At 43.7% G+C, this 17,269-nt stretch overlaps 1 protein-coding gene across 1 annotated transcript in view; it reads right to left on the reverse strand.

The window, feature by feature from the left end:
• The window catches only part of COG4 (component of oligomeric golgi complex 4), a 177,579-nt gene that overhangs the window by 4,083 nt on the left and 156,227 nt on the right, over positions 1 to 17,269 (reverse strand). Inside the window, exons 12-16 of the mRNA XM_078671201.1 lie at positions 16,315 to 16,480; positions 14,923 to 14,985; positions 14,310 to 14,426; positions 5,005 to 5,097; positions 3,842 to 3,925 (exon numbers count right to left, since the gene is read on the reverse strand). Coding sequence (XP_078527327.1) covers positions 3,842 to 3,925; positions 5,005 to 5,097; positions 14,310 to 14,426; positions 14,923 to 14,985; positions 16,315 to 16,480 — 523 coding nt within the window. The remainder of the gene's footprint in view (positions 1 to 3,841; positions 3,926 to 5,004; positions 5,098 to 14,309; positions 14,427 to 14,922; positions 14,986 to 16,314; positions 16,481 to 17,269) is intronic.

Consider the following 17,269-nt stretch of genomic DNA (forward strand, 5'->3'; position numbering starts at 1 on the left):
TACTCCACTGGAGGCATCTTTAAAGTGAAGGAGTCTACAGAAATCACTTTGGAGAACTCAGGAAGGAGAGTCTACACAAAGCTAAAAAGGGTGGCAACCAGGCAGCTCTCATGCCGAGTGGTTGTCCCATCATCTTTAATCATTCATTAACAGGCAAGCTTGGTTTTAATATCTGTATTTTATCTGACTAGGTATGTGGAAAAGCAACACTTAGGAAAATCCATGTCCCTCAATTCACATCAACACAACTGAATGATTCATTACACTCAAGAGTGAGATGGGAGCCAATACTGAGGCATCTTGGAGTTGTAAATGGGCCGACTACATGGTGCTCCATGTTAGCAATCAATTTCTATTTGTCTGTATCTCTGCAATATTCCTGCTAGCAAATGTGTAAGTATTAGAACCATCATGCACAAGAGCGCTCATCAATAACCCATGATTGAAACTTGAGCAGTCGGAGAGACGAACAGACAGATTGACAAGTAGTAAGAGGTTACCAGGAGCTGATCAGTTATAAATGGAATAAGATCTATAGCCCAGCTCTCTCGTGCTTTTATTATGATGTTCAGTACAATAAAATTTTGAATTGCACCTGGGTAGTTATGTACAGCAAGGATGTTTTCCACTGAGGGGTTTTAATGAGAGTCCAGTCCTGCCCACCCGCCTCAACTCCCTTGAGAGGCAGATCCCTTGAAACATAAAAATAGTTCAGTGCTTACTACCGTCACATATAAAAATTACCTAATCAGGCCCCATGCCGTACTCCCGATGGCTAGCTGCCCCCCCCATCTATTACAGTAGTTGACAACAGCCGCCAGAATCTATTGTTTTGCATAATGACTCTCTGCAGAACTTATACATAACACCACTTTGGTGGCCTGTGGGTCTATTCTAACTTATCTCTAACAACACTTCAAATGTATACAAAAACAAACAGGGATCTTAACTAAATGACAGAGACTACGACTTTTAGTCGATAGATTGACTGCACAGTATGCTCCAATACAGGGTTGTTAATATCTAATACACACCGCCCCCTCTAACCCTGTTCCACTTTCCAACCCCAGTATAAGTATGAATATCAGAATAAGTATTTTCTCAAGGAGGACCGCGTCTTGGATTTTCCCAAACCTGCTTGTCTGATTTATTACTCGTGAGATTTAGGGGAATCGAACCCATTATTCCATAATAGGGATCATATTCCTGCCCAATGACCAAAGGCCATTACTAAACAATCGGGGAACCAGGACGAAAACCAAAGGACCTGGGTATAAAATGGAACAAAAACATTTGGTCCCAACTGGAATATTTGAACAACAATAGTGCCCAAAACATAGAAAACAGACACTAAAAAAAAGTGCAAAAATGTCAAGTTATTGCACAAATTTCATCACAGATACATTTTATTTTACAGTTTTATAATTTTCTAATCAATTTGCTCAGAAGTGCTTAAGAAAGTGATTGGAGAAAGTGCTCGTGATAAAGATCAAGTAGAAGGCAAACATTTATACATAAAATTAGTATAGACAAATTCATACAGAAGAGGCCTGTTAGGAATTGTTTTCTAAATTACTGATTTATAACGTCTTCTCTAATATCCTATGTCTTAGGAACAAAGATAAGACGTGAATCATATATACGATACAGGTAGTTAGTATGTGTCGATGTTTCGACCCCAGGTGAAAGGCAGGTCAAAAAACTTCTTAAAAGGGGGTCTTCATCAGGACAGAATAGAGAGCAACCTAAAACAACCACCGGTCAGAGACTGGTGGGAGGGCCTCAAGCCCAGGCGGCTCCTGGGGGCCCGATACGTTGGTATTGTTAGATGTCCACAAGAATCTAACCACTCAACCTGCTATATAGGAATGAATCTGACGATTGTGCCCACCGGTATCCAAAATGACCGTGTGGCGTATAGATTGGGAAAAAAATCCTAGGTCCAGAGAAATCATTTTACAGGAGTGTTATCCCGTAACCGAGACGAGGGTCCCAAAGTGTAGACTGAATCCAATGACTTGCAAAGTGTTAAAGTCGAATTAATCGGTTCAGGTTTGGTCACGTCGTCCGGCAGGCAACACTCAATGACCAACGGCAGCATTTAGTTGAGTGAGAAGCCCAAGAATATCACACTTCACAATGGAGAAGGCTTTTCGTGGCCCATCTAAGATGTGGAGTACAGTGTATAATCTGAAAAGTCACTTTACTACAGCATTTGCTGTCCAGAATGTGCACTTATTTAAAAAATATATATATCTTCCCTCATCATTAAGGACATCCCTCACCTTTAACCTGGGGGTAAGACTAATTCTTTCATTAACAGGTGGATGCCATGCTGAAGAAGGAAAAGTGAGTTGCTTGTACCAATAGTTCCCCTGCATGGGTATCCAACCCATAGTGAAATGCTTTTCATTATTCTGTAGTGTAAGGAAGGTAGACACTGCCCAAAACATTTTGGGCCAGATGTAGGTAATCCCAGATTACCGATTCTTAAATACCGAATCATACCGATTCGGTATTTAAGAACAGGCAAATGGGATGTAGGTAATTTTTCTTAAAAAATTACTGAATCGGTAAGTTTCGGTAATTACCGCCATTCATTCCTATGGGCCTGGCGTAGGAATGAATGTCAATTCCCGAATCGGTAAATACCGATTTGGTAATTGGGGGAAACATTGAAGGGTGGCAGGGTGTCACTTTGACACCCTGTTGCACCCCTCATTTGTGTATGGGTGCAAATGTTGCAGACATACATGCCCCATGTATGTCTGCAACATGGCACTGCTGGAAAAGCAAAATAAATGCTTTTTCAAAGGTTTTCATTATTTACCACCAACTTGTAGTTGGTGGTAAATAACGAATCCGAAAATGGGAAAATCACTCATTTGAGTGCTCCCTATATTTCAGGATTTGGTAATTTACCGAATCAGTATTTAAGAATTCGGTAATTTACCGATTCCTTAAATTACAGATTTGGTAAATTACCGAATCCTTCTTTTTTAGCCTCCTACATCTGGAACGCCTATTACCGGTCGGTAACGGCCATTTCGGCCGTTACCGACCGGTAATAGCCTACCTACATCTGGCCCCAAATGCCTAGAGGATATGAATTTGAGGAAGAACTGATATTGGTTGCATATTCAGTATTTTCTTGGGGCAAGTGATTAATGAGGAGAATATTAAAAGGAATATGCCACCAGAAATGTTGGTATATGGGCAAAACAAATGGATGAGCTTGATGAAAAGCAGGAATAAACTTTGATTTTATTTGTCTCGAAAGTAAGAAGATTCATAATTATAAAGAATTATAGCCAGGGCCACTGGAATTATGTGGCAGAGAAAGGGCAAATTATGCGGCAGGTTAAGTAAATTATGCAGCACGAAAAGGAAAATTATACAGCAGCGCATTTTGTAATCGTATTACTTCATTATTTCGCCATTTTAAATTTGGTAACACTGTCTGGACATCGGCTGCACCTCATTAGTGCCATTTTAATACACAAATATAGCAATAAGCAACAAAAAGATGACAAGTCCAGCTTTGCAAAAGGCCTTTCACTGCGGGGCAACAAGTGTTGCTGCATTTTTTGTAACTTTTGAACCATTTGAGTTAGAAACAGTTTTTATTTTGGTTTCAATCTACAGATTATGCGACAGATGATGGATTATGTGTTAAATGCAGCCAATCTATATTCATGAGAAAGTCGACGCAGCCGCACAATCGCATAATTCCAGTGGCACTGGTTATAGCCCAGAAGAAGTATGTAGAAACAGAAGTAGGTTGGAGGAAACAGGAAACATTAGACCATTATTGGTTTTAACGCAACAGCTATGATCTCACCTTGAACTCAGCCATTAGGGTTTCGAGGTTGACTATGAACTGCTGAACCCAAGGGTCGTTGGCCTCGTAGTCATTAAACTCCTCCTAAATAAGAAGACAACAAAGATGTTATTGGTCACTTCTCTCAAAAGTTTCTTCATTCCACTGTCCAGGGAGGACAGCTTACGTGAGTAGCACCTACCTGGCATGGACCTAACCCTTCATTCTGTAATGTGCAATTTCTGAAACTAAGCCATAACGGCTTCTGAAGCGAATCCTCAAGAACGGATGTTGCAGACAGGCCATAAGAGCAAATTTGCTAAGCGGAGTCATTATTACTATTGTAAGCATGTGGAGTTGAGAAAGCCAGCACTGGGAGGAATGAAGAGTCGCTCAACGGATGCAAAGCTGAGGTGATACTTAAATGATCATTATAGGGACACTGTTGGGACCTCAGAATGCCAAAGTCCTGTCAACTCTTTAGATTTCTTGTGACATACTGCTATGGTGGACATGTAAACAAACAAAGGTTGGTGGAATTTTGTGGACAGGCAGGAGGAGAAATTATTGTTCTTTGGTAGGGAATGTTACAGTTGATCAAAAGATTATTTTTCCAGGGGTTAACAAATATTGGGAAAGAAACAAGTACTCAATGTACAGCCATTAGAAAGTGAGGGCCATAAAAAACATAAAAAGTGAGGATTTAATTACTGTTAACATTCCACACTGCTAATTTCCTTACTTCAGGATCTCAGTGCCATTATTATTAGAAATGGAAACTCAGCCTCTCACTATCGCCCGTGGGATACGTACGTAGTCCTGCTTCTGGAACTGGACGTTTAGTAATTAAATTAACTAAATTAGAATGACAAATTGTGAAAGAGCATCACCTATGCCTTAATTCAATTTTAGGTTGATTTCTTTATCCATTCTACCAACACAACAGAGACAGACAAAATGGGCATTGTGATTGGCAGGTGTATAACAGTCAGTATCATTTTGTTGTATGGTACTTTGCATAGATATAGAATAGCACAGACTGTTGCAGAAACCTAAAACGTAAGGCTTTCCATCCTCTCAGGAGGGCCTCAACTTAGTATGCTACTCATCACATATTGCTTCAAACCCCCAGCCCAAGCCAGAGGACTCCAATGTTTTACTTTCCCTTCAGTACGTCTGCTTGCCTCCTCTATGTTGTGAGAGATGGACAGGAAGACGTTGATCCAGGGTTTCACCTGTGGTTTCACTGCCATGCTGTTGAGCTCTCCCAGACCTTCCTGTTAAGTGACAAGGGAGAGAAGAAAGGCGATAAAGGAAGGAAGTATACAGCTGTAAAAGGAAAATTCAGCTGTGCCATACGCATACGGCTGAGGTCCTAATGTTTTTTCCGGGCACTAACTGCTGTTAAAACGACATACTTGGCATCATTGGCATACCCTTGTTAATCCAATTCAGTATTGAGAGATTGCACAGGGCCATATGCATTAAAGGTCAAAGCAACATTAATTATAATAAATTATAATAATAAATTTCTTTATTCGGAATTTCAGAAATTAGAAATCCATAAAAGCAGTATTAATACATAATAATTTCTTCCTTTAAAAATTTGTAATCATAAAATTATGTAATACAATACAATTTCACATACAGAAGATCATTATCACAGTTCATTTGAGGTGCACTAATCGGAGGGCACTAACTCACAGTTCATTTAGAGTGCACTAATCGAATGGAAATTACTTTACAAATTTTTCCTGTGTCTAAATATGCATTTCAAAAAATTTAGTACGTGATAACAGGTGGTTTCTGCGTCTAGGAGCTGTAGACAGAGCATGGCAGGACGACATTGTCTAAAACCCCAAGATTTTAACAGGGATAATAGCCACAATTTTCGATGTTCATTATAGAATTTGCAGAACATAACTACATGTAGAGTGGATTGCGCGGACTTTCCGTCACAAGGACAGGGGGGTAGATTTGGATCCCATGCATTTGTTAGTGGGAATGCTGTTAATCTATGGAATTGGTTTAATCTAAATCTTGTCAGAAGATAACGATCAAAAATACTGATTTCAAGATTTAGATAGGGCTGAATGGAAAAGGTGGATTGTACCATTATAGCATGTTGAACAGATGGTTTACCTGCTTCAGAGAGAAGCCTTAAGTTGTCCAAATGTCCCAGGGCCAGAACTTTTAATTCCTTTTTCGAGAGTTCGCAGATCTTTTCAGGAGTGAGGTAGTATTTCTCTAACCCTAGGTCAATTAAAAAGTTCTTAATGTAGGCTAGCCATTTTATTTTTAAAGCGTGGTCTAGTGTCATAGCATCTGCCACTATCAACTTAGTGAGAGCATTCTTTTCCGAGGTCCAAATACGGCGCCATAAAAGTAGAGGTTGTATTCTTGCCAGATCCTCAATGTATGGAACGCCTAGTTCAACATGGCATGCATACGTTGAGGATCGCTTTGGGGCCATCAGGAGAAACCTCAAAAAAGCATTCTCTGCAATCTGTAGGGTTGAGACATCCATGTGTCCCCATACGCCAGCCCCATATAGAGCTGTTGACTGGCATTTGGCTCTATATATTGCTAGTAATAACAGGGGAGGTCGTTTTCCCAATTTTTGCGAGAAGGACACCAGGGCTGCTATGGCTCTCTTTAAGCAGTGTTTCCTTGCTTCTATTGCCGCTTTCCAAGTCAGTTTTTTGTCTATTATAATGCCCAGATAGCAGTATTCAGATGTAAACTCTATTTTTTGTTTTTTAAGGGTTAAATCTTTGGGGTGTTTCCTCCCTGTACCTGCCGTCATCACGAAAGTCTTTGTGACATTTATGTGGAGGTCAAGACTGCCCATAAACAAAGAGTATCTGGTGAGTACCCTCTGGAGTTCGCGTGGAGTCCGTGCCAGCAGGACGGCGTCGTCCGCATAGAGTAGAGCGGGAATCGGGCGATGTTTTGCCTGTGGGAGGTCCTGGGCACCCTTTAAGAGCTCAACCTCCAAGTTGTTAGTATAGAGGGAGAATAAGAAAGGGGCCAGGACGCATCCTTGTCTGACTCCACGCTCCACACTAAATGGCGTCGACAGCTCTCCCTTTGTGCCAAAACGGACTCTAGCAGAAGGTTTCAGGTACAGTTCCCTTAAAAAGTTCAAAAGTTGCAAATCTACCCCCATTTGTGACAGCACGGACCATAATTTGGTGTGTGAGACGCAATCAAACGCGGCAGACAAGTCCACGTATACCATATAGAGTCTGTCTTGCTTTGCGTGTATATATTTTCCCATAATGATAGAAAGATTTAGGGCCTGTTCCACTGTTCCAAATCCCTCCCGGAAACCAAATTGTAGCTTGGACAGAATGCCTCTCTCCTCCGCCCACTGCTGAAGTCGATTCAAGACCACCCTGCCTGACAGGCACGCTGCGGGGGGGTAGGCCGTAGCCTTCTGCAGGGGTGCAGGGTGGGCTTAGGGGTGGGTGGGGGGGGTCTGTCTCTATTGGGGGGTCTTTTTCCCCCCTTATTTCTTCTCTTTTTGTTCTATGGCTCTTGTGTATTCACCTTTTCGGGACTCTGTCTCCTCATGTGTCCCCCTGGGGAGTTTCTGTGGCGTTCGTATTCCGGTGGGTGTCTGATTGTGGCCCGCTGGTTATGTTGGTATCGACTTTTTGGTATATCACTTGCCGGGTCATGTTGTTCTGTCTTGTCTCCGGGGGGTGCGTGATTTGGTGGGAGTTCCTTCTTTCCTCCCCTTTTTCCCTATTCCCCTTCCTCCTTTATGGGGGTTTCTTTATTTCCGTTGGGGTGCGTATCGTATTGTATTTTGCAATGGGGGCCTGTTTGGTTCTGTCTCCTCAATTTGGGTGGGGGCGGTGAAGGGTGAGCGCGGTTTGACGGATGCCATTGTAGCTTCTTTGTAATCCGATTATGTGTATATTCATTGGTAGCTATGTTAGTATGGCTTTTTGTTTCATCCTGTGTTTATAAAATGGCGGCTTGCCGCGGCCCCTCCCTTGTTGTTTCTTTCACGGCCCGTTACTCTTCTGTTCCCCCGCCCCGTATTAGAAAATTAACCTTTTGTTATCCTGTTTTTGCTGATTGCTCATTGGCTTTTGTGATTTCTCCTGTGCTCCTGGTGCCATATCCTGTGCAGAACCTATTCTTCTTTGCTGCGTTTTTTTTTTTTTTTTTACCGTGTGGTGGCCAGCCCGTGGGGTTGTAGGCCCGTATTTGTGAGCTTTCTTTGTACAATAAAGGTTTTAAAAAAAAAAAGACCACCCTGCCTGCTACCTTTCCCAACGAATCCAACAAGGATATTGGACGATAGCAGGCAGGGTCCTGGCGATTACCCTTTTTAAAAATCGGAACCATCACAGACCTTGTCCAGGTCTGCAGAATTCCTTTCCTTGCAGCTGCCGTGCATACCCTAGTAATAATAGGGGCCCAAAGGTCTGTATTATGTTTAAAAAAATCTGCCGGGACTCCATCCGGCCCTGGAGCTTTTCCGTTTTTACTTAGTTTCAGGGCCAGGAGGACCTCCGAGATTTCGAAATCTATTTGGATAGGGTAAGTTGGGGCCGCTAAATTATCTCCTTCAGATTCTTGACCTGTTGTTTGACTTTGAAATATTTTGGAGAAATGCGTGACCCATACTGCCTCTTCTATGGCGACTTCAATTTTTGGGGTTTTATCGTCTACCAGAAAAGGGTCTCTCACTACTCTCCAGAAGGCTTCACTATTTTTTTCTTGGGCGCTAGAATGAAGTTCGTCCCACAAAGCCTGCTTTATTTCCGCCTTTCTCTTTTTTCGAATTTCGAGATATTCCTTTCTCAGTGTTGCTATTTGAAGGGGGTCTCTGTCATCTTTATTTAGTGCTACCTTGAGCTTGGTATGAGCCTGGGTGCAATCATGGCTAAACCAGCCTTTTTTGTGGGGAGGACCAGTTTTTGGTTTTGCTGTAAGTAGGGATTTAATTTTTTCCATGATTTGTGAGAAGTTACTAAGAATTTCCTCATCTTCTGTCGTTAAATCTAGGCAATTCTTAATCTGGGGATATACTGATTTTATCAGCTCTTCATTGAGTGCCCCGGGGTTTATCTTCCCCCACTTTATTGTATATCCATTTAAATGGCCCAGAGTTATGTTATTCTGACTCAATGCTTTGTCTATTGTCAAGGCTAAAGATTGTTGGTGGATAAAATTCAGTTCCAATTTAAGGGCTGAGTGATCACTTAGGGTGTTTGGTATCACTTCAAAATGCTTCGCTCTAGTTTGAAGACCAGCGGATATTAGAATATAATCAACCGTTGTGTTGAATCCCCTTCCTAGATAGGTCGGTTCTAGGCGTTTGGTACTACCATCCAGAGTATTTACTATTTGGAGATCAAGGTCTGATAGAAGATCATTCATTATTCCACCAATCTTGTTATGACAAAAATGAGTGAGGGGGTTACCTTCCTCTGTCACCATCCCTGGACATTTTTTTCCTAGGAGATTACAATAGTGTAAATTGAAGTCCCCTACCCATATTATAAATACAGGACCCGTTGCTCCTCTTTTCTGGCTTAGGATAGTTAGTTTCTCGTATAGATATCCCAATACTCTCTGGAGCTGCAGTTCCTCAAGGTTGTTATAAAAATTAATAAGGACAACAGACTCATTTTTAGGTAGTGAGAGGTAGATAATCTGGAAGTTATGGTCCAGTTCGATGGTAGTTAGTTTTATTTGTTGGATGGTATTAGCTATATGGATATTTAGTCCTCCCTTTGGCCTGCCCTTTGGGCCCACCAAAGCAGGTGAAAAATACGTCCTATAGCCCTGTAAATGAAGTACTGTTGGCGACCATGTCTCCTGTAGGCAGACTATTTGGTGTCTACACACAAGATGCATGATACTCCCATCCTCAATTTTGGACCGCAGTCCCGCAGTGTTCCAGGAAACTATAGTCAAAGGGGGAGAGACACTCATAGGGGTGTTATCAATTTGGGAATGGTGATGAATGTCGGGATTATGTGGAGTTGGGGAGTCAGGGTCTTCTGACTGTGATGGTCAGTCCACTGACTCTAAGCCGCTATACATGTTCATTAAGGGTATTCCATTCCAGCCCTCCCAACGAGGTTGTTCTCTATAATTTCTCCGCTGTTCTTGTCCCCTCCACTCTTCCCTATCTCTTCCCCGATAGCGGGGGCCCACTGTGTACCAGGGTCCATCACTTTGGGAGGGACCGTCCGGAAATCTCGGTGGATAGAAAAAAGAGAGGCGCTTTGTGCCAATCCCCCCGTTAAGGCTAAACTCCTCCCCTGAGCAGATGTGCTCCACTATTCTAGGGTCTTCAAATGTAATTAAGATACAATCGCCCTGTATAGTCTTTCTTCCCTGACCGACCCAGGGGGCTCTTCTAACCATCAAGATTCTCGTTGAACAGTAAGGGGGGGGGGCGGTTTATACTGAGCCAATGTTGGATCTTATTTTTTAGCGACCAGTTTGGTTCGGATTTTAAATCCACCAATTCTGGAACGCCAGTCAGGATGACTACAAATGGGCTTGCTTCTGGTGGAAGGGTTACTGGGCGTGTTTCGCTCGGTTGATTTCTCTCCCTCTCTCTATTTATTTGGGGTTGTTTTATTTTCGTAGCTGTACTTTTGGGGTCACAAAGGATGTTATTTTTTTACAGTTGGGGTGTTTGCAGGTGGATTGTCTGTTGCTTTTTTCTTAGCCACTGTCGTACTAGTGGGCATTGATGCTGCAGTCGGTATAGGGGTCGATTTTTTAACTTGGGGCACAGTAATTAGGCTAGACGGCTTGGTCGTCACTGGTTTGTGTGTTTTTTGTGCCTCTTGGATACGGTTAGCATTTTGTTTCGGTTTCATCAGGGCTGAGAGTTCAGCTATCGCTTTTTCTAAATTTGTTAGTGTAGCTTGTATTGGTATAAAAGTTTTTTGTAGAAGATCTCCAATTTTGGCTAATAAATCTGAGTTATATCCTTGATCTAGTTCGTATGTTAGTGGGGCATTTGGTGCTATTTCTGGATTTATAGGAGGTGAAACATCGTGTAGATGGTGTATCACCGCAGTATGCCTATTCTGGTTTTCAGGTAGAGGGGAGCGACGTATGTTCTCTATTAACTCTGTTCTAGGTGGTGTTTGTTTACCTGTTTGTATGTTGTTTATCGCTACCTGTTTCTTCTTTTTTATAGCTCCCTCCCTCCTCCCTCTTGCCTGTCTTACCTCTTCAGGGGTGGGGTGCAGGACTAGCTCTGGGGTCTTTTCTAAATCTGATGTTAGTTGGGATTCCGAGAGTTGCGATAATTGCGAGACCGACAGGTCAATTATGTTTGGAAGGCTCTGCCTTTGGGTTCCACCCTCACTATATCTTTGGTCCTTATGAGATACCGGTGTTCTTGCATTTGCCAGGTGTCCCATAGATGATCTTCTAGCCTCTAGTAGGTCTTGGGATACCCTGCGTTCAATAAGCGTAATACTTTGGTCAATAAAGGAGTTTGCCCTCGTTATGAAACTATCTATGGGGCCAGTGAGTTGCCCTTTTTTGCCGCAGTCTTACTTCTGGATCCTCTAGGGGACATGGCTCTGAGTTTGAAAAGTTTTAGTGTCTATGTTACCCCGAGAATTAGGGGGGTGGCCCAGCCCGGCCCTAATCGGCCTCTAACGGCCTAAAACGGCCCGCTCTTTGCCCGGTCTTCGCGCGCGTCCCGCGTTCGGAGTCCGGGCTTTATGGAAGGGGGCGGGAAGAGGCACCAGGTGCGCGAGATGTTGCAGCGCAAGCACCTCTGGTCCTCGCAGTCCCGCTCCCGTTTGGTAGGGCGTGGTCTCCTCTCCCGGCAGCAGTGACCGAGCACACGGGCTCCCAGGTCAAGGGGCAAAGTCAGTAAAAATAGCAGGCACAGAAAGGCTCCTCACGTCGCACGACTACGAGCGGCTCCCGCGAAGCGGGGGCCGCGAGTCGTTTTAAAGGTCCCACAGATGAGGGGGCGGGAAGAGGCACCAGGTGCGCGAGATGTTGCAGCGCAAGCACCTCTGGTCCTCGCAGTCCCGCTCCCGTTTGCTAGGGCGTGGTCTCCTCTCCCGGCAGCAGTGACCGAGCACACGGGCTCCCAGGTCAAGGGGCAAAGTCAGTAAAAATAGCAGGCACAGAAAGGCTCCTCACGTCGCACGACTACGAGCGGCACCCGCAAAGCGGGGGCCGCGAGTCGTTTTAAAGGTCCCACAGATGAGGGGGCGGGAAGAGGCACCAGGTGCGCGAGATGTTGCAGCGCAAGCACCTCTGGTCCTTGCAGTCCCGCTCCCGTTTGGTAGGGCGTGGTCTCCTCTCCCGGCAGCAGTGACCGAGCACACGGGCTCCCAGGTCAAGGGGCAAAGTCAGTAAAAATAGCAGGCACAGAAAGGCTCCTCACGTCGCACGACTACGAGCGGCTCCCGCGAAGCGGGGGCCGCGAGTCGTTTTAAAGGTCCCACAGATGAGGGGGCGGGAAGAGGCACCAGGTGCGCGAGATGTTGCAGCGCAAGCACCTCTGGTCCTCGCAGTCCCGCTCCCGTTTGGTAGGGCGTGGTCTCCTCTCCCGGCAGCAGTGACCGAGCACACGGGCTCCCAGGTCAAGGGGCAAAGTCAGTAAAAATAGCAGGCACAGAAAGGCTCCTCACGTCGCACGACTACGAGCGGCTCCGGTGAAGCGGGGGCCGCGAGTCGTTTTAAAGGTCCCACAGATGAGGGGGCGGGAAGAGGCACCAGGTGCGCGAGATGTTGCAGCGCAAGCACCTCTGGTCCTCGCAGTCCCGCTCCCGTTTGGTAGGGCGTGGTCTCCTCTCCCGGCAGCAGTGACCGAGCACACGGGCTCCCAGGTCAAGGGGCAAAGTCAGTAAAAATAGCAGGCACAGCATCTAGTTGTTGCAAGCACCATCTTTCTTCTTGTTGTATTGGCAATTGTACTGGCGGGTGCCTAGGAGTTTCTGCTGATTTCTTAGTGGTCTCTGCTGATTCAGGGATTCCGCAATGAATGCCTGTCTACCAATTACATAGATTGCCACTTAAACACCCTAAGAAACACTTCTCTCAAGACCCCCTCTAGTCCCCTGTGACCCCACCATATCCTACTAGGCCCCACCCCCTCAAGTCCCACCCCAGTCTGTGACGCAACTTTAAGCACTCAGGCCTGTTTGTTTGCAGTTTCTAGTTGCGTCCCCGCACCACTTCTAGACACGTCACGTCCGGTAACATTCAGGTTCAGCACTCACCCCGCAAGCCCGACATTAATTATGAAAAGGGGCAAGGGCCAGTCTTCAATCAGTGGATCTTGGATTGTCAACAAAGTGAGATTATCGCCACTTCTTTATATTGGGAATGAAAACTGCTACATGGAAAGCAGCTGTCTTTGTCCTTGAAAGAGTATTTCTAGGAACAGTTAGTGAAATAATTCAATTTCCAGATTTCTGCTTAACAGATCAATCATTATACAAAATCCATACTAAATGAGGCCTTTCCCTGGCTATGACGGGTGTGTTTGCGAAAACTAGGCAAACTGTTGTCACATTCGGCTCAAACTTTAAGGAAAACATTGTCTCCAAACAGGGCATCCTGGCTCAAGTAACCTTACGGAATAGTGCCTCGCAGCCACCGATTTTCTGGTTTATGACAAATCACGAGTATATTTCACAATATGGAAGGCTGTCAGAGCAGTATTCCTATAATATTTCACAGCCTAGATTTGCAAAGTAGTAATTTGAAGGAAATTTCACTTGCCTCAAGAGCTCTAATGACTGCAACAGATTGCAGAACAGACAACTTATTGAACAAATTAGTAAAAATGAAATCTATTCAAGTAAATGATTGTTCATGAATGACACACATTCCTATGTTAAGGGACTACAAGGTACCATATTCAACAGTGTTTGACTTTAACCTATTTAAACTAAATCACATGACATGAGAACCCTCCATCTTTCATATTATTTTCTCTAGGACGAATACAATGTCCATGATACCACCCCTCAAAATGGCCAAGCTAGACCTGGCCTACATTGAAAGGGTAGCATGTGTATACATAGTACTCAACCCATGGTGTGTACAGTGTGAGTATTTGAAAAATGACATGTGGGACAGAGTCTAGCAACAGGCGCAGTAAGACCTGGCAACATGCTAGCAATAAACGTTTAAAAAGGGTAAGTATCTTGTTCAGAGCTAGGTGGATTCATTTTGTTGGTAGATTTAAAGAGTAAATAAGGAAAGACGGGTAAAAGATGAATATGTCCAAGGACTTAAAAAGGTACTGATTCGTACTGTGATAAGTGTGACCTGAAGAGGAAGCAGCAGTGATAGCTCCAAATTTAGATATAGGTTGTGTTATGTTGTACTTCTAGTGCACAACTAACACCGCAAGGGGTATCCTGGATAACCTAAGGCAAAAGCTTGTGGAAATAGAAATAAACAGAAAGCAGGTAAAAATATGTGCAAGATAATGAAATATTAACCCGAGAGATTTCCACACCTGGAGGAGGTCTCGGAATTTGTTGGAAACCGATGCCAAATCAGAGAGGCAGCTCTCAATCTTCGCCCGGGCCTGTTCGCCACCAAATCCCTGGTTAAACAGCTTGCCACAATCATTCTGTGGAAGAAGAGACAAGATCGAGTTAAACAAGTCCAATGATCTACTTTGCTCCCTGGGTCTTACAGCACCCCACCCAGATTAAGAAAAGGACATTGCTGCTGTATTTTTTGTAAACCTGCAGGAGAATGGTATTAAATCAGTACAGCAAAATAAAATCTTAATGCAAAAACGGCCCTCTATGCACGTTGAAACTCAGTCCTACAATTACTAATGTGCATAGTTGAGAAGAGTGAGTTTTCAAAGGTGTCGAGTCTGACACTACCCCACTGCTTGCACTTTTTTAAGCAGCAACAAGTGGCAGGAGAGATGAACAAAGACAACACAGTCAACAAAAAACAGTAAGTCCTAAAAATTGTGGCAGCAAAAGTTCAGAAGGCTGGAAAAGTCTGTGTTCTACTTAAAGAAGTGCAGGTTTCCCACGCACCCTTCAACCCCCTTATGATCGTACTCGCATCCAGGCCAGGATACAACAGGTGAGAGTGCATTAACATACCTCCAAATTTTTTTTTAATGTCATGATGTTCTCACTGGAAGCTTCTATATTGTTCAGGGTCACCTAGAAAAAGGAAAGATGGGTATCACCAGGAGCTGGCAACACTTGACAAATGCGCATTTTCCACAAGCACACTTCCCTCTTTATTCCAGTGACACTTCTTAGCACAATGGATTTGAGTTCAGTCTTAAAACTGAAAGGGAAATATGTATTAAAGTCAATTAGACAAAAAGTGGTTTAAATTGCAGAACAATGGAAGAGAAAGTTGCAAATTGACCTGTGTACTTATAGGTCATTTCACAAAATTCCCATTTGGAGTGGGTCGCAAGCCAACCGATCTCATTACTATTTATGAGGCAGGTCGCAAATTGCGACTCACTACCATTGGTGGGCATTACAGGGGTGGTGGCCTATAAATGCAGACAATTTTCCTTTTAGGAAATGAGGCTGTGTTTAAACAAAACATATGCACATTTTTTAAAAAGGTTTGTAGAGAGTAATACTGCCTACTCCCTAACAAATGTTTTTTTTTAACATTCACAAATGGGAATGGGGCCCAAGGGTATCGCTTCCATTTTGCGAATAGGTTAACACCCCAATTTGGGAGTCGGTAAGTTTTTATTGTTTTTGCGGATTACGATCGCATAACATTGATATATTGAATAATTAAATGCAATTTGGACGATACATCTTAAACACACCTCTTCCAAACAGTTATTCATTATAGATTTTTAAACTCATTTTGTGAATGAAAAATGTCTTTAGTACAAAACAGAAAGTAATTTTGCAATCGCAAACCCGGTGATTTTGTGAATAGCATGCTTTTCAACCACAAATGGCTTTGTACATTGTGGCCCAAGGAAACTTAATACTCTTAGGCTATTAGTCATGTGCTGAAGTCATCTCCCTCCTACTTAATACAGACCAATTGTCCCTTCTGCCTTCTATTGAGATATGTGGTATCTTTCCAAATAAAGGATACCACATATCGACTATACACTAATCCATTTGAACGTTCTAAAATAATACAGTGCAACTCGGATAAACCAGTCAGCACTGCTATAAAGGTGCTGACCACCTCGAAACATGAGATCATGAATGCCACTACTACGGTGCACACCCACTCCTATTAGATGTTTGGGGGCAGTGGATTACCATCACAAACATATCGACGAGAGTGCCCTGATCGACTTGGCATCTTAGACCTTCTATTCTTAGCACCTCTTCCAGCCTGTGCATGGGATAAGTGAACAGTGTGTCATTCTGAGAACCTACAACTCTCGGAAGGATAGCCCAGTGGTAAAAGAAAATGCAGACTGCCTTCCAAGACGGATTTCTGGTCTGTTCTCCCATAAAGCCACCTTCCATATGTGCACAGACCTCTTTACTCACCAGGAATGACTGCTTGGCCTCATCTGTGCTCTCAAAGCCCTTCGTGTCAAACTTGCCCTGCTGGAGGCTGCTCTGCATCAGATTGACTGCACTGGTCACTCCACGCTGGATGTCCTGGAAGGTGGTGGCTGGGAAACCCATCCGCAGCTTGTTACACAGGACTTCCCTGATGGAAAAAGAAGCACAGTAGGGATTCTTATAAAAGGAAATAAAGAGACTTTCGGTGGGTTACAGAGAACAAGAAAGTTGTACAGTGAATGCCGGCATTCATCCAAAGGCAGGGCAGGTATAGGGCCATATCGAAGGGGCTAACTCAGAATCCCCCTCGAGACAAGCGGGGAATAGCCGAGGAGGCACTCCATTCTTTTGAAGGGGTAATACATGGAACACTATTGAGATGTTCCCATGAGCGCTATAACACACTCACACCTTAATAGAGGTATCATAGGAATATAGGGTGTTCTTCTCCCTGCTCCTATTTTTATTCACTAAATTCACACTGCACAGTCCTGACGAAGCACACAAGGATCCATTAGGGACCTTCTTTATTTATTTATTTATTTATTCAAAGTTTTATATAGCGCGAACAAGATCCTTACAGATATCAGAGCGCTTCACAAAGACAGGGTAGGGGCAGTAGGAATGAACAGAGGTAATGGGAGCAGTATAGTAGTTACTAACGAGATAGGATAATAATAACATACATAAAACATATCAATATACAATCAGGTAAACAAGTAATATAAGACGGCACAAGTCATTGATCCCACTACAGAGGAGTTCAGGTACACCTTGGGTGTGTGAAAGGCTTATACCAATGTTTTAGTATAGAGAGAGCACTGAGTGGGGGCATCGGGAGAGTGAATCAGTGAGCCAACGTGTATCATATATTGGTCAGTAGTACGAAAGTAGAGTAGTAGTGTCCCCATCAAGTAGAAGTATAGTGCCAAAGGAC

This window comes from Lissotriton helveticus, chromosome 12 (genome assembly GCF_964261635.1).
Source record: "Lissotriton helveticus chromosome 12, aLisHel1.1, whole genome shotgun sequence".
Taxonomy (NCBI): Eukaryota; Metazoa; Chordata; class Amphibia; order Caudata; family Salamandridae; genus Lissotriton; species Lissotriton helveticus.